Here is a 25,197-nt window from a genome sequence, read left to right as displayed (position 1 = left end):
GAGATTTAAGCAACAACCAGATCTCAGAATTGGCTTCAGACGCCTTCCAGGGTCTGCGATCCCTTAACTCTTTGTAAGTACTCTAAAGCTCTGAGTAAAAAACTGTATCAAAAGTTAAGTCTCAAAGGCATGTTTGCATGACATTGGTCACCATAAAATAAGGAAGAAAAATTGCATTTGAACAAAAAAGATAACAAATATATGAAATCCAAAAGAATATATGCACTTATTTCTTAGTTATTTTCATAAAATAGATCAAATCAGGGTGATTAAAGAGTCTCAGTTACATACATTACTTTTAATAGTTGTTCTAGTTTTTCAGGGGTTTTTTTTCAATATTATATTGTTGGTGTAAGGAAGTATTCCATACAACTTTAAAAATTATGTAGCTTTATGTTATTAAAGCTAAAGTTTAACCAGTAATACTTTTATAACAAATTTATGTCAGATCATGATTTCTTGGTTAATGTCAAGTTGTCATAACGAAGACATTTTGAATAATGTCAACTTTGTATTAAAAGTGTCATGATTTACCGAATGACACTTTATGACAAGAGTCATAAATATTCGTGAAAACTTACTCATGTTCATGACAGGTGTTATGTCATGTTCATGACAGGTGTTATGTCATGTTCATGACAAGTGTTATGTCATGTTCATGACGGTGTCATAACAGGCTTATTCACAACCCGTCAAATAAAGTGTTACCAGTTACATTAAAGTGAAAACTGGCCAAAGTCAATAATTTATTAAAGCTTAACACCTGAATTAAAGCTCCTACCGACTCATCACATTCACCAGAAACAGACTGAGACACACCTATTCATACTGACATAATACATATTAAAGCTCTGAGCATTTGTTGTGTATTAGTAGGTGGGTGGAGAGGATGGGAATGATTCATAAATTGTGTCTGTGTGTGTGTGGGCGTGTGTGAGGGTGTGTGAACAGAAAGTACACACTAATGTGTCTGAGACATTACTGAAGCAGGCCTCTCAGGAAAATCCACTTAGCTCAATGAAACACCTGTAGCACGTGTGTTCAGACTGCCAACCAACACCGCCTACCTCAGCGTACAGATGTCTGGTAGCTTGTGGGTTATTGCTGTAGCAGTAGCAGCCCTGACTTGTTGGAGTTTCCACTGTTGTGGTTTTAAGCTAATCTGGTTTAATACCTTTCACTGTACCTGAAGCCAAACTGGAAGTTATGATTATTCACACAGTCGTACACAGGAAGCGAGATGACAACATGTGATTCTCTTGAGTTGGAAGTGTTGGCACAGGTTCAGTGTTTTCTCACACTGCTTTATTGATTTTACTAATTTATTGCTGTTAAAGCTCCAGAGTTTTGTTTAAACTGCAAAACTGTTTGCAGGTGTTTGTAGATTGATATCTTTATGTAAAAGTATTAATTCAACATTAGATAGATAGATAGATAGATAGATAGATAGATAGATAGATAGATAGATAGATAGATAGATAGATAGATAGATAGATAGATAGATAGATAGATAGATTGATTGATTGATTGATTGATTGATTGTGAATTGCTTGCTCAGGATGTATTCATTAATCATGAGGAAAATAAAGCCCTGCTTTATAAAAGTAAACACTTTCTCTAGCGTTTACTCTTAAGGATATTATAATCTAATAAAAATGGTGTGTTTGTTTTCTGCAGGGTCCTCTATGGGAACAAAATCACTGAGATTTCCAAGGGACTCTTCGAAGGACTGTTCTCACTGCAGCTATTGTGAGTACTCGCACAAACGCGCACACACCCACGCACTGTTTGGTTGATCTTTATGGCCACATCTGCATCTCATTGATATTCAGCTAAAAAGTGCTTACCTCAAGCATTACCTGAGAAGAGACATCTTGACTAAAAGCCGTCATTAGTGACCCGCGGGATCTGAAAGATTTGAGCTGGAACGATAACAAGATTCTTTCCTACTTTTTTTTTCTCCATCATTTTGTCCTTCTTTGTTTCAGGTTGCTAAATGCTAACAAGATAGCATGTCTGCGGGTTGACGCATTTCAGGACCTTCACAACCTCAATCTGCTCTCTCTGTATGACAACAAGCTCCAGACCATTGCAAAGGGGACGTTCTCCTCACTAAGAGCAATACAAACACTGTATGTACTTTCACAAAGCACATACATCCAGTGTTATGAAAGCATATTTGTCCCCATAAAGATTTCTTTGTTGTTAATTTTGTGACACTTAAAGGTTTCAGATCATATTTTCTTTTATGTCAAACAAGAAAAACCTGAGTTAATTCATTGTGTAGTTTTCTAAATGAGGAACAGTAAACGAAGCTTTCCAAACTAATCTTTGATAGATTCACTGTCCATGGTGCTGAAGTAGCAGACAGTTTATGGTTGTAGTTTTTGTCACTCTCTTGTATCTGTCACTTTGGCCTGTGTCATTTACCTATCTATGTAAGCTACACATGCTCAGTTTGGTTGTAAAAGTTTTAAATATAACGGCAAACTGCATGTTGTTGGGATAAAAACTTTTAAAACTCATCAGCCACTTTAGTTAAACAAAACCTCTTCTGGGATAACACTAAGCAGAAACTTATATGAAAAAATCCAAGTATAAACTGATTTTACCATTTTGTATTGCGAAAACAAAATGAAAGATGTAAATGTATTTTGTCTGAGTTAGGACTATGTGGAGCTCACTTCACCTGTCACTTTTTAGATCTTGTATTCTTCCTTCTTTCATTCCTTCTGTTCTACCCTTTTTCGACAAGTTCCTTCTTCCTTCTTTGTGTCCTGATTCAATTCCTTTATTGCGTCCTTTTTTATCTTCTTTCACACCTTTTTTGTTGTTTTCTACTTACATTCATTCTTCGTGTCCCACCTTCCAGTCTACAGTGAGCCCACTGTTCACATATCTGCAATTAATTCATAGTGAATGTTTGTATTTTATGCTTTAAAAGGCTGTGAAAGACTCAAAGGTTGAATCTGAATACGTCAAAATTTTAAGATTTGTGCTATTTCTGAATGTCTTGTTCTCTCAGTAACACCTGTCTTTTGCAGTTAGTTGTACAATAATTAGTTGTAGCTACTTCACACCACCCCCACCTGAAAGTACCAGAAGTCTTACCGTACTTTAACTTCCTTTTGTGCTTGTTGCTCTTTGCTCAGTAAATCATTAAAGAAAATGTGGACTGCATGCATATATATGTTTGTACATTGCTTCAACATCTTATTTCTGTATTTCTGTATGTTTTGTGTTTCCATGTCTGTCTGTGTGGTGAATCAGTCATTTAGCTCAAAACCCATTTATCTGTGACTGCCATCTGAAGTGGCTGGCTGACTACCTGCAGGACAATCCCATTGAGACGAGTGGCGCCCGCTGCACCAGTCCTCGGCGGCTCGCCAACAAGCGGATCGGCCAAATCAAGAGCAAGAAGTTCCGCTGCTCAGGTACAAATCACTGGCACAGCACAAGGCTAATGCTCATAAAAGCAAGTGACGTGTCCTGAGGCTATTTCTTTCTGACAAACCAGAGATGGACGCCAAGACACCCACACATTAAAAAAAAAGAAGAAAAAAAAGAAAAGAAAACCAGCAGTCCTCCCCTCTGTTTTCATTCTGTGTATTCCTGCTGGTTTTTTCCCTCAGCCTCTCTCTACTAACCAGAAATTCCCTGACCTAAGCATTTCTGGGCACTTCTCAGTACTTCTACATTCACAAAGAGACGACTATACACCATGAGCTTTCTATTCTTCTCTGACTTTTTACTCTTTTGCTGATTTTTATCTCCCCGCTCTCTGTCTCTCCATTAGCTAGAGAGCAGTATTTCATCCCAGGTATTGTACATCGAGCATGTGTGCGTGCGGTTTGCACTTTTTTTCATGACACATTCACCCCGTGCAGTTTGCCTTGATTGACACCGTTTAAAGCCAGATCCTCTCTTCGACTTGTCATTATGAAGTTTATCTATAAAGCACCGTGTCTAACCACACACAGGATAGTCACACTCTGATACTTGCACCAGCTTTATGTTTGTAACCATAACCTCGACAGAGGGGCAATTAGTTAACTGTTTGATGGCCTGTTAAAGTTTACATTTCGAAGTTTCTTTGTATTCTGAGCATATACAGTTCTTGTCAAACATATTTTCACCCCTAAACCTCTTCATATCTTGTCATATTACAACCACAAACTTGTAAAGTGCATGAAAAGGGTGGCATGCATTTTCAGTCATTTTGTAATATGATGCCCCTAAATAAAGTCCAGTCAAACCAACTACCTTCAGACCCCCTTCTAATTAGTAAGCATAGTTAGTCCCTGTGTGCACAGCTGGGCAATTAAAACAACTGTGCATTGTTCTGGAGAGAATCATAAGTCCTATATACAGTTTGCCATGAGCCATTTAGGGGACACAGCAAAGATGTGGAAGAAGCTACTTTGGTCCCTAGAGCCCAGAATTAAATGTTTGGGGAAACAAAACACAAGGTGGGTAATGTTCGATATATGATAAAGGAAGGCCTTTAGAGTCAACAAAAGACTTGAGACGGTGGTGGACGTTCCCCTTGTGTCCAGGACAGCAACCCTAAAAATAAAGCAAGAACTACAATATAAGGAATTTAAATCAGACCATGTTTCAGTACAGAAATGGCCAAGTCAAAGTACAAAACTCATTCAACTCAACTATTTTGTAAATAATAATAATAATAAAATCTCTAGATGTGCAAAACTGTTAGCGATTTACCCCAAGGGACTTTAACTGCATACATTGTCAGGGTTCTGAAGACAAAAACACACCTCACTTTTCAGGGTCTCATGTGTGAAAGATTATATTTTCTTTCCACTTTTCAGTTACGTGTCATTTTATGTTTCTCTGTCGCAGAAAGTCCTGATAAAATACTTTGAAGGTTGTGTTTGTAACATGACAAAATGTTTAAAAAAAAAAATAATAAGCTAACGGAGTGATCAATACTTTTAAAAAGGGCTGTAAACTTTCTCTCTTTTGTTTTTGTTTTTTGCAAGTCTAACGACAACCGATGTATTTGAGTGTGTCTGTGAGCATGTGTATGTTTCTCTCACTGCAGAACATCAAAAGGTCACGCAGTCACCATGCTCAGAGGGGTGTTGGGAAATATGCAAATTTGACTTGCATATGAGATCAGTAGCAAGGCTAAAGGCGGTCATTACCACAGCCGCACACTGAAGCATCAGGGTGTGTGTGGCTTAAGACAGTCGGGGTGTGTGTGTGTGTGCGCGCATATTTTTACTGCAGTCATTAACGCCAAAGCTCACCAGGAGGACAGAGGTTTCAAAGCACAGATACCACATAGGGGGCAACACTGAATAATTTAACAACATGTGAGAGTGTAAAGTTGCATAAACATGCTCTGTTCTCTGGTGTAACCTTGATATTGCAGCTCAGATCAATGCATCTAATATCCCAGAGTTTAATTTGCAATATGTTCACGACTTACAGGTGCTCTGCACTCAGAGCGGTGGAAGTTTAATGTTGGCTCCTTCTTGAGGTTATGTGTACTTTCAATGTCACTTTCTCACAGGAAAAGGGCTTAAACCTGTTTGGCTTCAAGAAAATCAGGAGAGATGTGTGCAGCCTGCATGACTGTCACCACTCACAGCTCATTGCTTTAAATGAACTTCTGCCTGAGAGACAGAACCGGCACAAAACCCAGATGTTATTTTTCCCTCTACACCATTTTCCATCACTTCTCTTACTCCTCCGATATAACAAATGAGTCAAATCCCTTCTTCTTTTTCCTACTGCCTTTCTAACACACTCAGGAGTACACCATGTCAGCTGTAAGTAAGAAACGCACACAAAAATACACACGGCTCTCCAAATCCCTCACCTCTTCTCCTAGAGCTAACCTGCAACCTTTGACCTTTCTGTGACTCCTCCTGTCTGATTACCAGGGATAAAAATGAGATTATATTTCCATGTCTACATGTTAACACATTCATGTATTTTTCTTGTGTCAGTTTTTGTGAGACGGTATCAATGAGTGTGTGTTGTACCCAGAAGTCAGGGTTCTCTTGTACTGCTGCTGTAACTCTCCTCCCACTCTTTATTAGCTGCTTTGTTCCTGTTCCTATTGTTCTTGAAATGTAGACGCCTGTAGATGTTTTATTCTAACACCCTCTCTGCTTTTCTTTTAAGATCACTTTCCTTTGTTTTTAATAATCTCTCTTCCTCTGTTTTAGTTTTTCATTTGGAAATTTCTGCTACAAATTAATATCCATCCATCCATCCATCCATTTCTCCCATTATTTTTGTCTTTCTAGTGTATTTTATTATAAAGATTTCTACTCTTCTGTCTTTTTTGTTTCCTTTTCCTTTTTGTCTTATTTCCTACTTCTGTGCTATCATCTTGCGTAGCTGTCCTTATTTTACTCTTTTCCATTTTCTTTAGTTTATCCCTCACTCTGCTGCCCTTTACTCTGGTTTCTCTCCCAAGTACAGTGCCTTGCAAAACCATGAATAATTAGCAAATGTTCTCACATTTTGTAGTTTATAAAATAAAATACATGAATGTTTGTTGTGCAAACAAACTTTCATAAATTTTATTGGAATCCGTTTAACAGTCCAAGAGAGAGAAGTGTGAAGTGGTTTAAAAAAAAAGAGCAATGGCTTGCAGTTGTTGGTTTTGTTTTTACAGAAGAAACTTTGAAAAGTGGAGCATGAATATAAATCCAGACCCCTAAGGTCAAGACTTTGTAGAAACACTTTGCACAATCACAGCTCCAAGAAACTTCAGTCATTTATTTCCATCAAAATAGATTAAGTTCAGTACAAACACATGAAAAGCATCTGCAAACAGAATTTTTTAGGTTTTGCTACAGATTTTTTTTTTTTTTTTGGATTTAGGTCTGGGCTTTGACTGAGCCTTGCTAATACATGGATGCTCATTAAACTAAATCTGGGGACCCAGCTCTCAAGGGTCAGTGTCCTGGTCATCAGTACTTCTAGAAGGCAAACCTTTGCCCCAGTCACAAAACTTTTGAAGCCTATAATTGTTTTTTTGGTTTTTTTTTTATCCAGCATTGCTGTGTATTTAGCTCCATCCATCTCTTTACTAATTCTAAAAAAACTTTCCCTGTCCCTGCTGAGAAAACTATTCCCAGAGCATAACGACGTCACTATGTGTCACCATTGTGTTCACAATAAAGCTAGTTCATCTCCAAGTCATTGGATTTTGCACACAGGCCAAACAGTAAAAATTTGTTCGCATCAATTCGATGTTAGTGCTGTCTTGTATATGATGCAAACCGCTAGCAGGACTTCCAGTGGCTTTCTTTGGACAAAGTTCTTTCTTGTTGCCACTCTAAAGTCCAGATTTCTGCAGCGCTCCTCCAGAGTTTGTGTGCCCGTCTTGGCTGCTTCTCTGATTAATGCTCTTCTCTCCTGCCCTGTCAGTTGATGTAGACGGCCATGTCTTGGTAGATTTGTGGTCTTTCCTTTCTCAGCTGATGGACTGAGCAGGGCTATGAGATATGCTCAAATCTTGGAAATTTTTTTTATCATCTTATTCTATATAAAGCTTCATAGCTTTCTCCCTGACCTGTCTTCTTTGTTTCTTGGTCCTCATGATGCTGTTTGTTCTCTAACAAACCTTGGAGACCTTCAACAAACAGCTTCATTAACTGATGTTAAATCTCACAGTGCAGACCAGATTTCCCCTCTGTTTACTCTTTTGGTTACATTTGAATGTAGTTGGATTCACACCTTGGGAAAATTTAGAGAGATTAACCAATGAACCTAACAGTCATGTTTTTGGACTGTGGGAGGAAGCCGGAGTACCCGGAGAGAACCCCAGCATGCACAGGGAGAACATGCAAACTCCATGCAGAAAAACCCAGAGCCGGGAATCGAACCCAGGACCTTCTTGCTTCAAGGCAACAGTGCTACTAACTGCGCCACTGTGCAGCCCTCTTTTTAGATTTCTTATTGTAAAAATCACAACAATGTGTAACAACAGGTATTTATACTTTTGCAAGGCCCTGTCCACTTTTTCAAGTCCTACCTCATCCATTTCCGTTCCTCCTCCCTGTATTTGAAAGTTTTGGGAATCCGTTTAGAAAATCCCCTTTTCTTTCCTGTCTGACCCTCTTTCCTGCTAATCTGCTCCTTCCACTGCCTCTGTCCCTCCAACCCCTGTGTTCCAGTGGAGGAGCAGTCAGTCGGCAGGTTGTTCCTTTGTGCTTGATCTAACCATGTGGCTGCCAGGTTCCTAAAGGGGAACATGGTTCTGTCAAGCACCATGGAACGGCGCTGCAAATCCCTGCAGCATGGCCGAGACGCAAGAGAAACCAAACTCCTGTCTCCGCCCGCCTGTGTGTTTGTGCATGTGGTGTTTTTTGTGGGGTGTGGAGAAACTACGTTCTGGATTATGTATGAACATCCTTCCTCTGTGATCTCATTTTTGATGATGTTTGGTGTGGACTGTGGTTTCTTACCCTAATAGTCAGATTTTGGCCTGACAGAACAGAAAAGCTCCAAACTCTTTGTTCTGTTGTGGGTGCATGTGTGTGTCTGTCCTTATTTTTATAGACTGAGTATCCTTATTTGTGCAACATATTTCCATTATTTTAGGTGATATACATGCATTTTCAGCATTTACAGATGCAAGATGTTGCATGCGATCACATTTTTTCTCATTTTTTGACATATTTAGTTTATAGCAAAAGCAGCTCTTTCTGTAACGTTTCAAAATTCTTCCTTTTGAACCACACCCTGAACCTTGGATATGCACAGAGTTCTTTGACGGGAACCATGTCAGGCTTTGCTTCCCACACAGTAATGGTGTTCTTTAACATCTTGGCTGTGATTGTGATCAGGTAATGAGGATTACCGCAGCAAGCTTGGAGGTGACTGCTTCGCCGACCTGGCCTGCCCTGAGAAATGCCGCTGTGAGGGCACGACGGTCGACTGCTCCAACCAGAAACTGACCAAAATCCCCGATCACATTCCTCAGTACACCACCGAGCTGTGAGTCACCCTTTGTTTCTCGACTTCAGTGTGATTAATAAAAAGAAACCTCATGTCAGCCTCCATCCCCTCTTACTTGGCTTTTACTCATTATTTTGGTTTCTCCTTTCACCTCATGTGTTTCCAGGCGTCTGAACAACAATGAGTTCACGGTACTCGAGGCAACGGGGATCTTCAAGAAGTTGCCTCAGCTAAGGAAGATGTGAGTCAGAAATTGATGTCATAAAGTCATGTTCCAGTCAAACAGAAAAAAGAACTATAACTATAAAAACATAGTATTTTCTTCCCACTACATTCATGCTGCTTCACCATAATCTCTCATTTCTACTGCCCCCTGCAGTAATCTGAGTAATAATCGTATCAGCGACATTGAGGAGGGGACTTTTGAAGGAGCTTTAGGGGTCAACGAGCTGATTCTGACCTCCAACAGACTGGAGAACATACACCACCGCATGCTGAAGGGACTCGGTGGCCTCCGCACACTGTGAGCAAACACACACACATACTAATATATTGTCTCAGAGGACAACAACAAACTATGTGGTGTTTCATTGGATTTTTCTTGTGATAGGCCAACAAATACAGTTCAGTTCTGAAGTGGAAGAAAAATGATACATGGTTTGCTCTTAAATTCATCCTCCTTAACTCAAATACCCAAAAATTAAATCCAGTCCCTTTAATTGTATTTCAAAGTTCCCTAATTATTAAATAGCATCCTGCTGTGTGTGATGTAACCTCAGCATTAGTCTAATTGTTCTGTGATGGTTTATTAGGGAACATTAGTGATAATGGAAACCAAGGGACACAGCAGACAGAACAGGAGAAGCTCAAAGCAGGGTTAGCTTGTAAAACTATATCACTGAGCCCTTTGCAATCATTCATCCAGAAATGGAAAAAGTATGGCATAGCTGCAAACCTACCAAAAAAATGACCATTAATCAGAGAAGCAGCCAAGGGACCCATTGTAACTCTTGGAGTAGCTGCATCTAAGGCAGCAGACTAACAGGACTATTACTTGTAAAGTTTAGCAATCTGGACATAATGGATGAGTGGCAGGAAGTAACCCACTTTTAAAAGAAGACCATAAGAAGCACTATTTCTGTTTGCAACAAGCAGAAATGTAAAAAAAAGTGTGCTGGTCAACTAATTAAGTTAAACTTTTTTGTGTACCAGTAAAACACTATATGTATATGAAAATGTATATTGCACATCACCCTAAGCAAGTCGTCCCTTTAGTAAGACATGGCAGAAGCAGCATCATGGTGTGGGGAAGTTGTGTTGGTCTATCATAGGGGCCTACAACATTTACAGCCTAAAGAGCCACTTTTACTCTCAGTCCAGCCACATAAAACTCATTTAAGGCCTCAAATGTTGCAGTTTTTTGAAAAAAGAGAACTTATAATTGCAGATAAATATCTTCCAATAGGAAATATGTTGTAATTTTTAACATTAACATTAAATATCTATCATTAAGCATATTACTATCACTTTTAGTGTCATTCTTTGTGAAAATTCAATGTAAATATTGTAAGAATAATAAACTGAAAACTTGAGTTTGCTGTTATATCTAAACAATAGCTGCAGATCCTTGATGTATCACATAAAATGTAAATAAAGTACATTGAAGTTTGTTGTTGTTTCAGTACGGGAAAAAATATCAGAACATTCATGGGTTGTTTATACTTTCACAATCGAGTCCAACTGATATTCATAAGCTTCCACACACCGATATTCTCTGCCCAAATGTGTAGTCTGTTTTTATTTTGCACTAAATGTATTATTATGACTGTATTTGTGTGAACAGTATGCTGAGAAGCAACAAGATCAGCTGTGTGAGTAACAGCAGCTTCGTGGGGTTGAGTTCTGTCAGACTGCTTTCTCTCTACGACAACCAGATCACCTCCATGAACCCCGGCGCCTTCGACACACTGCACTCTCTCTCCACACTGTGGGTATACATGGCAGCGTGACTCTCTCAGCCTTCTGCTCGGTGGCATCTGTTCATATGGTACTAACTTTTTTTATTTTCCAGGAACCTTTTGGCCAATCCCTTCAACTGTAACTGCCACCTGGCCTGGCTCGGCGATTGGCTGAGAAGGAAACGCATCGTGACTGGGAATCCTCGCTGCCAAAACCCTTATTTCCTGAAGGAGATTCCCATCCAGGATGTGGCTGTTCAGGACTTTGCCTGTGAAGATGGTGAGGTGGAGCGACTTCTTCTTCATTATCACTGTTTCTGCCATCTCTTTTCTAACGTTCCTCATTGAATACAACAGGAAACAATGAGAACAGCTGCTCTCCTGTCCTGAGGTGTCCAGCTGAGTGTTCCTGCCTGGACACTGTGGTGCGCTGCAGCAACAAAGGCCTCACCGCGCTGCCCAAAGGCCTCCCAAAAGAGACCACTGAACTGTGAGTTACAAAAAGTTGCACAATGAAAATAGTAATAGCAGTACAACTATTGGAAAATATCCATCCATCGACTGTCTGTCCTCACTCATAGGGTCACAGGGGGGCTGTTGTCAATCTCTAGGTGTCTGGAAATATGAGAATGTTAAATGTTGAAACATTTATCAAAAATCTATATTCATTTTAATTTTTATGTAAAATTCATTTGGCCCCAGAAAACAAGGTGCAAGAAAATACATAACAAGTAATAGATTATTTACCACAATCAATCTGAAAGTGAATACAGTGAAAAAGAAAAATATATAAATTGATTCTTATCCAATATTATATTTTAATGACCATTACCCAATCATTGAACAAACATTATCCATTTGATAATATTAGATAAAAGATTAGACCAAAGTAGCTCCTCGCTTGAGTTTTTTTTTCAATTTTTTGTGATCCGTCCTGAATCCTCTAGTAATGTTTTCATAGTTTTCTTCCAAGGGAGCAACTGATTGAAGCTCCACATGAAACGATAAACAGAAAAAACACACTGAATTGCAGAGGAGCAACCGAACATGCAGTCATGATTGCCAGTGTAGCCATGGGGAAATCATGACTTAATACTTTGTAGAAGTTTTTGTTTTTTGCATGACCTTATCAGTCTCTCATTGTGACGAACATTTGGCCCTCCCTTCTTTAGATCATTGCTTCATATCAGTTTATCAGGTTGACTGAAACCTGAGTGAAACCAGACTTTGACTGAGCCATTGCATCACCCTGATTCTTTTCTACCCCCCGTTTTAAAGCTGTGGCTCTTGAGTTTGAGGTCATCGTCAATTGGACTTATAACCTTTATAGATACCATCAATTGTTTCTTTAAGATGTTTGCTGATGTCTTTAATTGTTGACATAATACACTTTTGCATGTGCGATGCTAATAAACTACAAGAGCTCCTGCTTTTATAGAGGAGAACACTCTGACAATGGTCAGTTAATCAAAGACACTTGATTTGTAAAACCAGACTGAAACTTTCAGAAAATAGATTCTAAAATGACTTTGTTAGTTTATAAATCTCTGAACTGCTTACCACCAAAATACATTAGAGATCTGCTGCTCCTGTTGTTGTTGTGTCAACCTTCCAGACCTCTCAGGACCAAACATGGAGAAGCAGCATTCAGCTTCTATGCACCACAAATCTGGAACAAACTTCCAGAAAACTGCAAAACAGCTGAAACACTGAGTTCCATAATTGGTGATGGTATGATGCTCAAATCCAACATGGTAATTGCCTTGTTGCTGAAACAAATAAACTCAACTTGAGTTTTAAAACCTGTTCAAGCTGCATGGCTAGCTGCAATATATAGGAGACAGCCATGAAACCTCTCTTCCCTTGACTTTAGATTAGTTTATTTGTGAATCTCAAGTAAATCCACTCATTTACTCCAAAAAAAAGTTTGTAGTAGCTCAAAAACAAAATAGGAACAAAAGTTAGCAGTATTTTTTAATATTTAACACATGACTTTGTGGGAAACATTGCTCTCCAAATATTGACCAATATTTTAATATTACAGCTGTATCTGTAGCCGTACGGTGACAGATGAAAAACCTGACTTATGTTTCATTATGTGTCTGCAATAAAAAAAAGGTGTGAGGCTGCAGTGGGAATATTACATTTCAGTGTTTATTATGGCTGTAACTGTAATGACTGTTCACACTGTTGGAAGTAAGGAATTTCCCTTGTGGCTGTCATGTAATTTTATCCTTGTTTGGTTTTTCACTTTCAACCTTCCTTTTTAATTTTCCATATTTATCTTTATCTACTCTAATTTTGTATCAGAATCCCCTCCATGTGTTTTTTTTTCTTCCTTTCTTTGTGTGCACAGATATTTGGACGGAAACCACTTCACTCAGGTTCCAGTGGAGCTCTCCAATTACAAACACTTAACGCTCATGTAAGTTTGACTAACATTAACTCGGCAAAAAGAAAGTCATTAATCCACAAAACTATCTATCACAAACATAGATGGGGGACTGTGATTTGGCTGATATTTCCTGCACTTTTAAAGACCAACACTAACAGACTGATGCTGTGTGAGATTTCTGTGCTGAATCTCATTGGTTTGGCCCCAACGAGGGTGTAGCTATCAGAACAAATGAAAACAAACAGAGATTATCTGCTGTTTACAATCTGTGTGCTGTGTGGATTCCTTTTCGCACGTGTGCCTCTGTGTGTGTGTGTTTTATGCATCTGTTGTTTCCTTTTCAGTGATTTGAGTAACAACCAGATCAGCACGTTGTCCAACCACAGCCTCAGTAACATGTCCGAACTGCTTACACTGTGAGTCTGGCTTCACATCTGTCCCTTTGCAATACGAGTGCAAGTGTGTGTGGATTCAGCATGAAAGTGTGTGTGTGTGTGTGCATATTTGTTGTTCTTAAAAGCTTAGAAAATGTTGAGCAGAGATGCAGTAAAATGCACTTATTGTTAACCTTTGCTTGGATGCAACGGATCAGAGCCTCACATAAAACTGACATAAGTCCATTTATTATAAATCTGCCTGAAGAAGTTGAAAATGCATTTACAACAAAGTAAGATTTATTGTAAAAGTTGTTTTCTCTTTCATTAGGTTGCTGTTGCAAATAGAAAGTTGAAAGTTGGACTGGGCTCCAGTGGGTTAATGTTGTTGGTCTCAGATAGCACAGAACATCTTTAGGGGTCTAGTGGAGTCAATTTATTGATGGATCAGAACCAAAAAGGAAACCAACAAGCTCTTTCTGCATAAACATTGAAAGTCTTGCTGCAATTTAGCATATCCTGAACAGCTTCTTTGTTTACTTTTATGTGTAAAGAATCCTGAGCTACAACCGTCTGCGGTGCATACCAGTGAGGGCGTTCGATGGGCTCAAGTCTTTGCGTTTGCTGTGAGTATCTGCATGTTACATGCTGTTGAACCAGGCAAGTGGTAAATATTTATTAAAGGCTTTCAACATCTGGGTGTGACGTTTTTCCTCTCTGAACTTAAATCACTCACTATCTTAGATCTCTTCATGGTAACGACATATCCCTGATTCCAGAGGGAGCCTTTAAAGACCTGTCTTCACTTTCTCATCTGTAAGTTTCATACACACACACACACACACACACGCCCTCACGCAAACTGTTCTGTGAGGTCAAGTTTAGATGTAAAGTAGCTCAGCAACAAATTAATTTATTCCTGTTTTGTTAATATAGAAAAGTCTGATTCCAGTAATAACAAATAAGCACATCACCCTTTAAAACCCAAACAGTAATTTAATTAATGTTACTTATTCAATGTTCTATGACTGGAAAAAAAACTGATACTGACATTTTTCTCTCAATTGCTGAAGATTAAAAATTCAAGTTCTAATAAAGTTATACAATCCCTTATTATTATTTTTTAACAGTTTTAGATCTAAGATAATTTACCATCAAATACTTTCCAGTTCTGTCAGCTCATTTTCATGGCTTCTTTTTGAGGATTATAATAGTGGTAGTTGGTTTAAAAAATGACAATAATCTTGAATGAGTATTGTTTTCAGTTTTAAGGAAACAAATTGCAATTTTAGAGATTATAACAGAACGATAATCTGTGTGCAGCTCTTGTTCAACCATCTAACTAATTACACATTAAACGTGATGAATATTGCTCTCAATCTTGCTTGCACTCATGCCACAGGGCTCTGGGTGCCAACCCTTTGTACTGTGACTGCCACTTGCAGTGGCTGTCCGACTGGGTCAAGAGCGGCTACAAGGAGCCCGGCATCGCCCGCTGTGCTGGGCCCGGTGACATGACAGACAAACTGCTCCTCACCACACCTTCCAAGAAGTTCACCTGCACAGGTAAATGCTCATCTTCTCACTACCATGATGCAGGAATAAACTCAAATCTACCACTATGCACATTTCACATACTGTCGCTTTCCTTGTAGAAAACAAACAAAGAGAAACACATGATTAATCTTAAAACAACCGCTGTGTGTCGTGCCCGGGAACCGACCTGCAACTGACAGGAGGTTTACATGAAACGTGATGTGAATTACAAGCTGCCAAATAAAAGCTGAAGCTCAATAACAAAAAAACTGTGTAGATCTGAAACTGAACATGTTAGAGATCAACATAAAAATGTCTGTTTTAATATATGTTTTCACAGTTTAATAAGATATATGTATTTGAGAAGCAAGAAGTTGATTGTATCGCTGCATGAAAGGTTTTGTTCAATGTAACAGTATATATTTATGTCAAATGAATATTAGTTTTTCCATAAGACATAAATTTTCTGAAAATAACTGAAGCTATACATGTGCTATGTTGAAATTATTATCAGATCAATCAATATTAATCAATATCTAGACTGTTTTTGAGTCAGGTTTTATTTAGCATTAATCACTGAAATATCCACATTTTAGAAACCAAAAATTGTAATATTATCCATCCATCCATTTTCTTCCGCTTATCCAGGGTCGGGTCGCGGGGGTAGCAGCTTCAGAAGTAATATTAGTCAACTGTGTAACTGCCAAAAGCAATTATTAATTGATGATATCATTGTTTAGGTGACAAAAACAAATTGCTGGCATTTGTTGCCACCAGTGGTAAAATTAGTTTTTAGGTTTGGGAGGTGATTTCTTTTTTCACATAGGTTTGGCTGTTCAGTTTGCATTCACAAAAATTTTAATCCTAGAACATTTGTGTAAAGTTTAAATGCTTACAATAGCTTATAAGGTTTATGCTTGATTGTTGGCTAAGTTTATTTATTTATTTATTTTTTACTCCAAAGTGATACTACTGACCTTTACCTTTCAACCTAAAGATTTCACATTAGCTTTGAATGCATAACTGAAACCTATTTTTGACCTAATCTGACTGACGCACTGTAGAAGTCCCTGGGCCTTGTGGTTTTCTAGTGCCAGGTAAAGTAGCCAATCCCCAGTACTTTTCCTCCAAACCCTGGTTCCTGAGTTTGAGATTGTCCGAGCCCCATTTTCCTCAGTCTTACAACCCGACCCACATTGAACCACTTTGTTTCCCTCTTAACCCTGATGTTGTTCCAACCACTGTAACCTCTAGCTGTTAAATGTTGATATTCTGACATTAGAGTTCGAGAAATGTGTCACGTGTTTCAGAAATGGTCCTGCACAGAAAATACCAACTTTTTTTGTTTTACTCTTTATTGCGAAAAGGATTCGCTCACCTCTTCAAATCATTGAATTCAGAATTCTACCAACAAGCAGACATGCAGACTGCTGCAGCAAGCATCCATGAAGGAATGGTTTGCTTGTAGGAGTTCAGGTTGAGATTTTATCAAGAAATCTGCTTCTAGCAGCTAAATCATATTTTTTTTACCATGTTGGGTTTAAAGGCATTTTTCTTTTCACTTTAATTGATTAACGTATGCTTTATTTGCAAAACTATTCATTAAGCAGCATCTGTTGCACCAAGTTCATTACTGAAATCATAACGACATTAAAAATCCATAGAAGGAAGAATGACAAACCTTCATTTTGTCTGTGCAAGGCCATAAAAATGTGTGTGAATTTCTATATTCCCACCTACTCCACATGCCTAAGTCTGAAATGTTTGTTTGTTATGTGTGTGTGTGTGTGTGTGTGTTGTTTGTGTGGATTGGTGCCTCATGCAGGCCCGGTGGATTTGAGTATCCAGGCCAAGTGTGACCCCTGTCTGTCCAGCCCCTGTAAAAATGACGGCACATGCTCCGGTGATCCTGTGCACTACTACCGCTGCACTTGCCCCTATGGATTTAAGGTACTCACATTTTGGAAGTTATAATGTATCTTACACAGAAGTAGAACGTTTTGTCTTTAATTAAGTAAACGATACATGCACAAATAGTTTTTGGAAGAGAGAAGATAATAAAATTGTATTCTTAACACTTTACATTCAATACCTGTGTACTTGAAGGTCTGATGTTCATTGGAGCCACCAAATGAATCATTGTGCATGTCTGTAGGGACAAAACTGTGAGGAGCCTATTCATGCCTGCATCAGTAATCCCTGCCAGAACAGTGGAACTTGCCATCTGAAGGAAGGAGATGGAAGCCACTTTTGGTGAGATACTTTCAAAATACATTTTTTCACATTTAGTATTTTTTTGCTGGAGCTACTTAATTTTAAAGTTGAGCTGAGTTGGTAGCACTGTTGCCTTGAGGCAAGAGGACCCTGGATTTTAATCCCAACAGGAGCCTATCTGCATAGCTCGCATGTTCTCTCTATGCTAACATGGGTCTTCCAGTTTTATCACTCCAACGGCCCAAAGACATTTTGTGTTAGTTTAATTATTCTCTCTAAATTGGCCTTAGGTCTGACTGTGTGTGTGCATGGTTGTGTGTCCCTGTGATTGCCTGGTGACCGATCCAGGTGTACCTGCCTCTCGCCCACTGAGTGCTGGAAACAGGCATCAGCGTGACCCTGTAAGGATTAAGATGGGACATAACATGGAGGATTATGGAGTAACTGCTCATGCAACAAACATGAAATCACCATTAATTCAGTGCTGGCAGTAGTAGAGCATTAGGAGGCTTTATATAAAGATGCATTTTTAAAACATTACAAGTAATGAAAGAAAAATGTAAATCCTTCACCAAATTAATGCAAAGGCTACTTTTTTTAACAGGATTGCTTTCCTGTAATAAGTCTTGGAGCTAAACCTCTGTAGAAATATTGGAAATCAAAATCTGACACCCATTTTTATCAGGTGGAATTGCAGACGGAACAAAAAAGTCTGTTTCATCACTTTATTCATATGTCTATTGGTACAGAACTAACTGATCCTCACAGCTGCCTGATAATGCTCTGGTGTCTCACAAAGTGTGGTGTGACATAAAACTTTACCCTTTCCACAAAGCTGAGTGAACCAGTCAGTCAGACCCAGAGCAGGCATTTACCAGGGTAAGTTAGGATCAGAAAAGGTACATGTATTTTTACGAATCGGTACAACATCAGTATAACTTGTAGAACATTACTTTTGTAGTAAAGTTAAAATAACTTTGACGATGTTTCTCGTCCCCATGCATGGCACTAAATAATGTTAAAGTTCTCCTTTACTGACGGGTTGTGGGATCCTAAAAGCACAAAGTTTTGTCCATATTTCCATATTTCTGTCACAACTTTAGTTTTCTATTTCTTTTTACATTCTTTGATATTAATATGATTGTTTGTTTCTAGTGTGTATGCGTGTGTTTTCGTTTGCCTGTCATTATCTATTCTATTCTACTGTATTTATTTGTACTATATGTAACCAAACTCATTGAAACTTAAAATGTCATTCACTACAGTGTGATGGCCAAAATGACAGCAGCTCCAGACAATTTTACACATTATAAAACATTTAATGTCCCTTAAATATAAGCTATACTGAAACAAGTCCAACGGTGATGTTCAGTAGTATAATTAGTCAGTACATTCAGATGTTCAACTATTTAAAAGGCTTAACATTATTGTTAAAATTCATTCAGTTTAACAAATTACCTCAAATGTAGCTGATTTTGGAGTGAATTTCATGCATGAGAGGAAGAAAATTTGAATGCTTTCAAATAGAATAGAATAGAATAGAAATAGAATAGAATAGAATAGGATAGAAATAGACTGTACTGTCCTTTAGTGGGGAAATTCAGGCGTACCAGAAGTAAACTGACAGGCAATTCAAGGCATGTACATTAACACAAAAAGACAAAAACTGTTATAATAGTTTTGTGTCTGAACACAAATGTGGATATTCATTGTATATAAAACACAATTATATCCTCAGTAATTGTCACTCCACTAGTAACAGGAGCTACTAACTCTTTCTGTTATTTCTTAGTACCTTTAAAATTCAAGCTCACTAAGGCCCAATGAAGAAATCTGATTATCAAGTGATAAGGTGCCATCAGGAGGCAAGCTAACAAAATAGATATTAACAAAGATAATTAGACAAACCATAAAATCATTTTTCTTTTTGTCTCCTCTTTGTCTCTTCTTGTCAATTCATCTTAAACATTTCTATCTTTGTTTGATTACTTTTAATAGTAATTTGAATATATTCGTTCTGAAGTGCTATCGCTGGCTATAATGAGATATCATCCAACAGAGCATGTAATGCATAAAGAGCTCCTGAATAAGCCCATAATGTAGCACTCTGTGTGTGCGTGTGGGGGTGGGCGTGAGCGTGGGCGTGTGTGTGTGTGTGTGTGCGTGTGTGTGTCTAAACTGAGACGTAGTTACTTAGCTGAGAGACACTACCATTTGTGACACAGATCTCTGGAGTAAATGTTGTATTACATTAAAGCTGGTCGGAATTGATGGGACTGAACACAGATGCATACCACATTTTCATTTTGTGAAAAATGTTTTCCTTTCATTTCATAGTTAATTTCCACTTTGTGTTTGTCTTTACTATGAAAGGTCAGTAAAACACATCAGATCTTATGGTAATAATGTGATACAATGAGTTGTATGAATAATGTACAGGTACACATCTGTTAGTCACTTTGGACATTCATGGAAAATAATTCAACTGGTATATTATGAATCACAAATGTATTATTATCTGTATGTTGTGTGTGTGTGTGTGTGTGTGTGTGTGTGTGTGTGTGTGTGTGTGTGTGTGTGTGTGTGTGTGTGTGTGTGTGTGTGTGTGTAAGTATCTTTTTACTCATGATTGATTGTACGACTTCATGTGTAACTTCAGGTGTGTGTGTCCGGAGGGCTTCGAAGGCGACACTTGTGAGATCAACATTGATGACTGTGAGGATAACGACTGTGAGAACAACTCCACCTGCGTGGACGGAATCAACAACTACACCTGCATGTGCTCACCAGAATACACAGGTAATACGTTGCTTTCAAAGAGCTTCCTCCCTCAATGGATCTCCATTTATTTATTTTTTTAAGTGCATCTAATTAGTTATTGATCTCAAACACAAAAACACTGGAGACATTTTCAGGTTGTGCAACAGTCATAAAACTGATAGATGTTACTTTCTAAATTATAAAAGCTTTTGTTTTTTTAAATAGATTATCTGCTTCATGAAGTAATATAATATTATATACTGCATGTACTACCTCTCATGTAAATCCCCCATAGAAGTTAAATATTAAAACCAGCATATCCTGCCAGTAAGAAGTTCCTGCATAACCATCAAGGGCATCAATGTCTTATAATTCTGGACTTTTATTGATGCATTTCAAAAGTGGAAGGATATATATATATGTACTCAACTACAAAAAATTTTCAAGGTGAACACATCATCTAAAATTACTGCATGGTGGTGGTAGTATTATGCTGAGGTATTGTTTTGCCAGTGCATGACTAAGTGGATGGGATAATTAAGAAGGAGAACTAGACTGACTTTCTTCATGTTCACTTCAAAACAGCAGCTAAATGACTGAAACTTGTGGAAAAACTCAGATTATGCTATTAGACAGTTCAAGTCATGCTTTTTGCACAGGCGCATTCAGACAAATATTTGTGAGGAAATATGTACATGTTTTATCCTACATGTTTTATCTACGTGTTTTAGACAAAGTTTACAGCAATCCAAACTTCTTTGCCCAGTTAATGCATTTTAAAATCTGTGAAATTGTATATTCTGCCCACCTCAATAAAGAATATTCTTAAAAGATCAATAAAAGTTCCAAAATATTCTGAAACCTATGTAAATGATGAGGTAATAAAAACCTCTGGTGAGAACTTATGCAACTGTCTTTGTTTTATTTCTGGTCTGTTGCAACATGTTCGTCTGCTTTTGCAATGTGCTGATCATCTCTGACTGCTAACCTTTGTGGCGCTGTTCTCTCTCTGTCTTTGGATGTTTGTTTGCTGTCTTCTCTCTCCTGTCTTGCTTTTCTTTTTTTTCATCTGTCATCTTTCTTTGTGGTTGCAGCTGCTACCAATGAGGTGGAGAGAGGTTAGTCTGTTCTTCTCTGTGTCCTTCTTGTCCCTCTCTTCTTCTTTATCTCCTCGATACCATCCCTAACTTCAACCATCCCCTGTGCTTTTTGTCCACAACCCACAGAAATGTCACCCACAGCAGAGCAGATTGCTCAATGTGTGCAAAGTTGCCTCTTGGCAGCTGTAAAGCAGTGCATTTTTGTGCTTTGGAGATCTTTTTTTTAAGGTGGAACAGTAGAGACGTGTGTCACAATTGGTTGGTTGCTGGTTTTGGTTTGTTCTATCTTTTTTACTTAAGTACCTGAAAGAAAGACAAGTTCCAGAAAAGCTCTGAATTTTTTGTCTTTTAGTCAGACTTACAGGCATAACAGAAATAAACCTGAAAGGATTTCTAAATTTATTTCCTCACTTTGCCCAGCTACAGCCGCAGTCAAGTTTAAAATTTTTAAAACTTGACATACAGAGCATAATTGTGAATTAGGGAAACAATGAATATTTGGTTTTCCAATTATTTTGAAATAAAAATCTGAAAAGTGGGAACCTCCACCCTGGTCTCCAGATTCTGCAACCTGTTTTACATCAGCATTGCTATTCTTGCAGCTCCAGTCATCTTTCCATCAATGACCAGCTTTCTGTCCTTGATAAAGGAAATCATCCTTACAGTATGATGCTGCCACCACATTTTATGATGGTACTGCTTGTGTTTGTGGTGATTTGCAGTATTACTTTTCTACTAGTAATAGTGTTGGGGGTTTTTCGTAGGCCAATTTGCACATTAAATAAATTTTGTTCGCCATGTTTATTGTGTCTCCTACATGCCTTGTTGGCTTTTTCTGGATTTTTTATGACCTTTTGTAACAATGGCTTTTCTATTTTTTAGTCCATAAACGGTAAATATATAAAGTGCACAGTAAACATTTGTTCTGTAGACAAATTCCCCCACCTCAAGTTTTAATTTCTGCCTCTCCCTCAAAGTTAATATGGGAAGAGTAATGCTCTTCTTGACCCACCGGTCAACTTAGATTGACAGACATTTCTTTGAGGGTCCACAATATGGATTATATTTTAAGTGATATTAAACTCTAGGCTGTTGTTTCATAACCCTATAACTTCTCCAAAACTTTAGTCCTGACATTCTTTCTGCTTTGCAATGATGTGCCTCTTTGTGTTTGTCTTTCACATAAAGTCTTAATTAAACACATTAAAGTTTGTGGTTGTAACATGACAAAATGTGAAAAACTTCTCAGGGTATTTTTGGGAGATGCTGTACTCTGATTGTCTTCTACAACAAATCAAACTGATGACAACTGAACCGAAGAGCTTTGATTATTACCATGCACGTATCGAGTCCTGGGATTTGAGTGGCTGTTTCTCTGATGGAGACGAGTAGGAAAATATCCAAGTTGTTGATGTAACATCCTGACATTCAGATCAAAGTCTGATCAGGCATCTTCAGAAAAGACTTGTTTCACATTTCCGTACTATCTCAGTGGACCCGAGGGGATCTTGTCAATGCCTCTCCCAAATTAAAGCATGTTCTGGATGAGCCTTGCATATTCAAATGAAAAGAAAACACAGTCGACATTCATGCAGTGTACCTAGTATTTACCTCACAGTAATGTGGTAATTTGCACTTAGAAATAATATTAACTTTCCAAATATTACTTTTTCTAAATACGCTACAGTATTTTCTGAACACTTAAGAAGCATAAATGCACATACGCATGCATAGACTCACAGTTCCCCACAGAGCTGGGTAATTATTCTCTCAGTGGACCCTCTGCTGCCAGGAGTATTGGATTATTCCCCGGTGCCTCATCAGGGATTCTCTTGACTTCTAATGATCAGGACACACTCTGGAATATCATCTGTAATATGACATTTTGCACAATGAGATCATTTATCAGACCACTGTGTTGGTCCTGGCCACTAGAGAGCCATCCATCATTAAAGCGAACACCCCTACGACACACAAACACACCCCCACACGCACACACACAAGACATGTCTTGCTGTATGCAACGCTGATGCAGAGAATGTAATAAACACCGTAGATCGACTTGTAAAATAAGGATGTCTGTCATGTTATAGTTTGATTTTACTCTGGAAAATGAAGGTTGCTGATGTCATTTGTGTATGTGTGTGTTTCTAGGGGAGTTGTGTGAGGAGAAACTGAACTTCTGCACCCCAGAGCTTAACCCGTGTCAGCACGACTCAAAGTGCATTTTGACCCCTCGGGGATACAAGTGAGTGGATCGTGCAGCCATTCATGCACATATGCAGGGTTGGTGTTCTGTTCTGCAGCTTTTGAATTGCACAGACATAAAGGGACTGGATGATGCTTTCATGCAGGAATCTAAAATATAGTTTGAACATTGTTTGTTGTATAGGCTGTGAAATAATTTAACAGAAATCTTCTCACGTTTTAGGTGTGAGTGCACTCCAGGGTATGTAGGTGAGCAGTGTGAGCTGGACTATAACGACTGTGAAGAGAACAAGTGTCAGAACGGAGGTCACTGCATTGATGCCGTGAACGGATACACCTGCATCTGTCCAGAGGGATATAGGTAAAGAATACATCTCAACAAGGACCAACAATGCAAATTATCTTCACTGCCATTAACCGTATTATACTCTGTAGCTATGTTCACACTGCAAGCCTTAATGCTCAAATCTGAGTTTTTATGTAAATCAGATTTTTTTTATATTTTTTTGTTTTTTTTTACAAGGTCGTTCACATTTCTGTGGTCTCACTTGAAAAGATCAGATGCATTTCTGATTTATAGCCGCATATCCAAGTGTCCTGGGTGGTATTTGTAAAAAATCTGATCCGTGTTGTTCAGACTGTCATGAAAAGATCAGATACAGGCTGAATAAAAATCTGGCTTGGGTCACTTCAGACTGCAGTGTGAATGTAGCTTATGATGCATATTAGTTTTTGTCAACTCTTTACTGGGATGTTTCTAAAGTTTTTCTCAACAGTGTATTGATTTTTGTTCTGTTTTGTTTTGTTGTTTTTTACCTGCTAAATCTAAATCGCTTGCATTATTGGTACTCTGGGCATGTTCTTTTTTTTGTTTTCACCTATATCCAATCCCACGTTTTAAAAAATAATAAGAATAATAAAGGATCCGATATTCACTACCCTTGTAAGCAGATACAGGCCTGTGATCACCTTGCTTGGTGAGTCAGGAGTGTAACAGAGGACCAGGATAAGTTCTTTTTTGTGTTTTGCGAAAAGAAGCTACTTTTTACACAAAAGCTGAGAGCATTTTCAAGCCGTGGTCCTATGTGTAATGTATGTGTCAACATGCATGTTGCAGTGGGCTGTTCTGCGAGTTCACTCCCCCAATGGTCCTCCCTCGAACCAGTCCCTGTGACAACCACGACTGCCTAAACGGAGCTCAGTGCGTTGTTGTGGGAACAGACCCACGCTGCCAGTGTCTCCATGGATACGAGGGCGAGCATTGTGAAACGCTCGTGAGTGTGAACTTTGTCAACCGGGAGTCCTACCTGCAGCTTCCCTCCAATCTCCTCTCACCACAAACCAACATCAGCTTACAGGTAGACTCCACTCTATTCATTTTATTATTATTTTTTGTTTCTTTTACGGATCTTTGCTGTTGCTCCAAATATCCATGGACATTTTTTATCAGGGAGAAAGATGCGTCTAAAATGTAATAAAAGATACTGAATAGAAAATGAACCAAATTATTAGTTTAACCTAAAAACAATTTCTGAACACTGCCTGTGTTTAAACAGCCTTGTTTAAGTATTAATACTCCTTAACATATTTAGATTTTGTCACATTACAACTGCAAACTTTCAAATATTTGATAATACAACACAGTTTGTGTTTGTGAAGTATAAAAAGATTACATAGATTTCAAGTTTTTGACAGAAAATTCTCAA

The 25,197-nt window shown here is 38.3% G+C and overlaps 1 protein-coding gene across 4 annotated transcripts in view; it reads left to right on the top strand.

Moving 5' to 3' along the window:
• Positions 1 to 25,197, top strand: part of slit2 (slit homolog 2 (Drosophila)) — a 104,028-nt gene that overhangs the window by 73,210 nt on the left and 5,621 nt on the right. For 3 of the 4 annotated variants that reach the window (XM_028017819.1, XM_028017818.1, XM_028017821.1), the window contains 21 exons: positions 2 to 73; positions 1,678 to 1,749; positions 1,989 to 2,132; positions 3,271 to 3,434; positions 8,835 to 8,985; positions 9,113 to 9,187; positions 9,326 to 9,469; positions 10,790 to 10,933; positions 11,018 to 11,184; positions 11,262 to 11,394; positions 13,261 to 13,329; positions 13,644 to 13,715; positions 14,228 to 14,299; positions 14,418 to 14,489; positions 15,076 to 15,239; positions 17,035 to 17,159; positions 17,365 to 17,462; positions 20,083 to 20,222; positions 23,438 to 23,531; positions 23,715 to 23,852; positions 24,609 to 24,849. In XM_028017819.1, the coding sequence (XP_027873620.1) occupies positions 2 to 73; positions 1,678 to 1,749; positions 1,989 to 2,132; positions 3,271 to 3,434; positions 8,835 to 8,985; positions 9,113 to 9,187; positions 9,326 to 9,469; positions 10,790 to 10,933; positions 11,018 to 11,184; positions 11,262 to 11,394; positions 13,261 to 13,329; positions 13,644 to 13,715; positions 14,228 to 14,299; positions 14,418 to 14,489; positions 15,076 to 15,239; positions 17,035 to 17,159; positions 17,365 to 17,462; positions 20,083 to 20,222; positions 23,438 to 23,531; positions 23,715 to 23,852; positions 24,609 to 24,849 (2,551 nt within the window). The remainder of the gene's footprint in view (position 1; positions 74 to 1,677; positions 1,750 to 1,988; positions 2,133 to 3,270; positions 3,435 to 8,834; positions 8,986 to 9,112; positions 9,188 to 9,325; positions 9,470 to 10,789; positions 10,934 to 11,017; positions 11,185 to 11,261; positions 11,395 to 13,260; positions 13,330 to 13,643; positions 13,716 to 14,227; positions 14,300 to 14,417; positions 14,490 to 15,075; positions 15,240 to 17,034; positions 17,160 to 17,364; positions 17,463 to 20,082; positions 20,223 to 23,437; positions 23,532 to 23,714; positions 23,853 to 24,608; positions 24,850 to 25,197) is intronic. The other variant, XM_028017820.1, reaches the window with a different exon arrangement.

Source organism: Xiphophorus couchianus, chromosome 5 (assembly GCF_001444195.1).
Source record: "Xiphophorus couchianus chromosome 5, X_couchianus-1.0, whole genome shotgun sequence".
Classification (NCBI taxonomy): Eukaryota; Metazoa; Chordata; class Actinopteri; order Cyprinodontiformes; family Poeciliidae; genus Xiphophorus; species Xiphophorus couchianus.
Note: the sequence above shows the minus strand (reverse complement) of the source record. Positions and strands in the feature narration are given on the sequence as shown.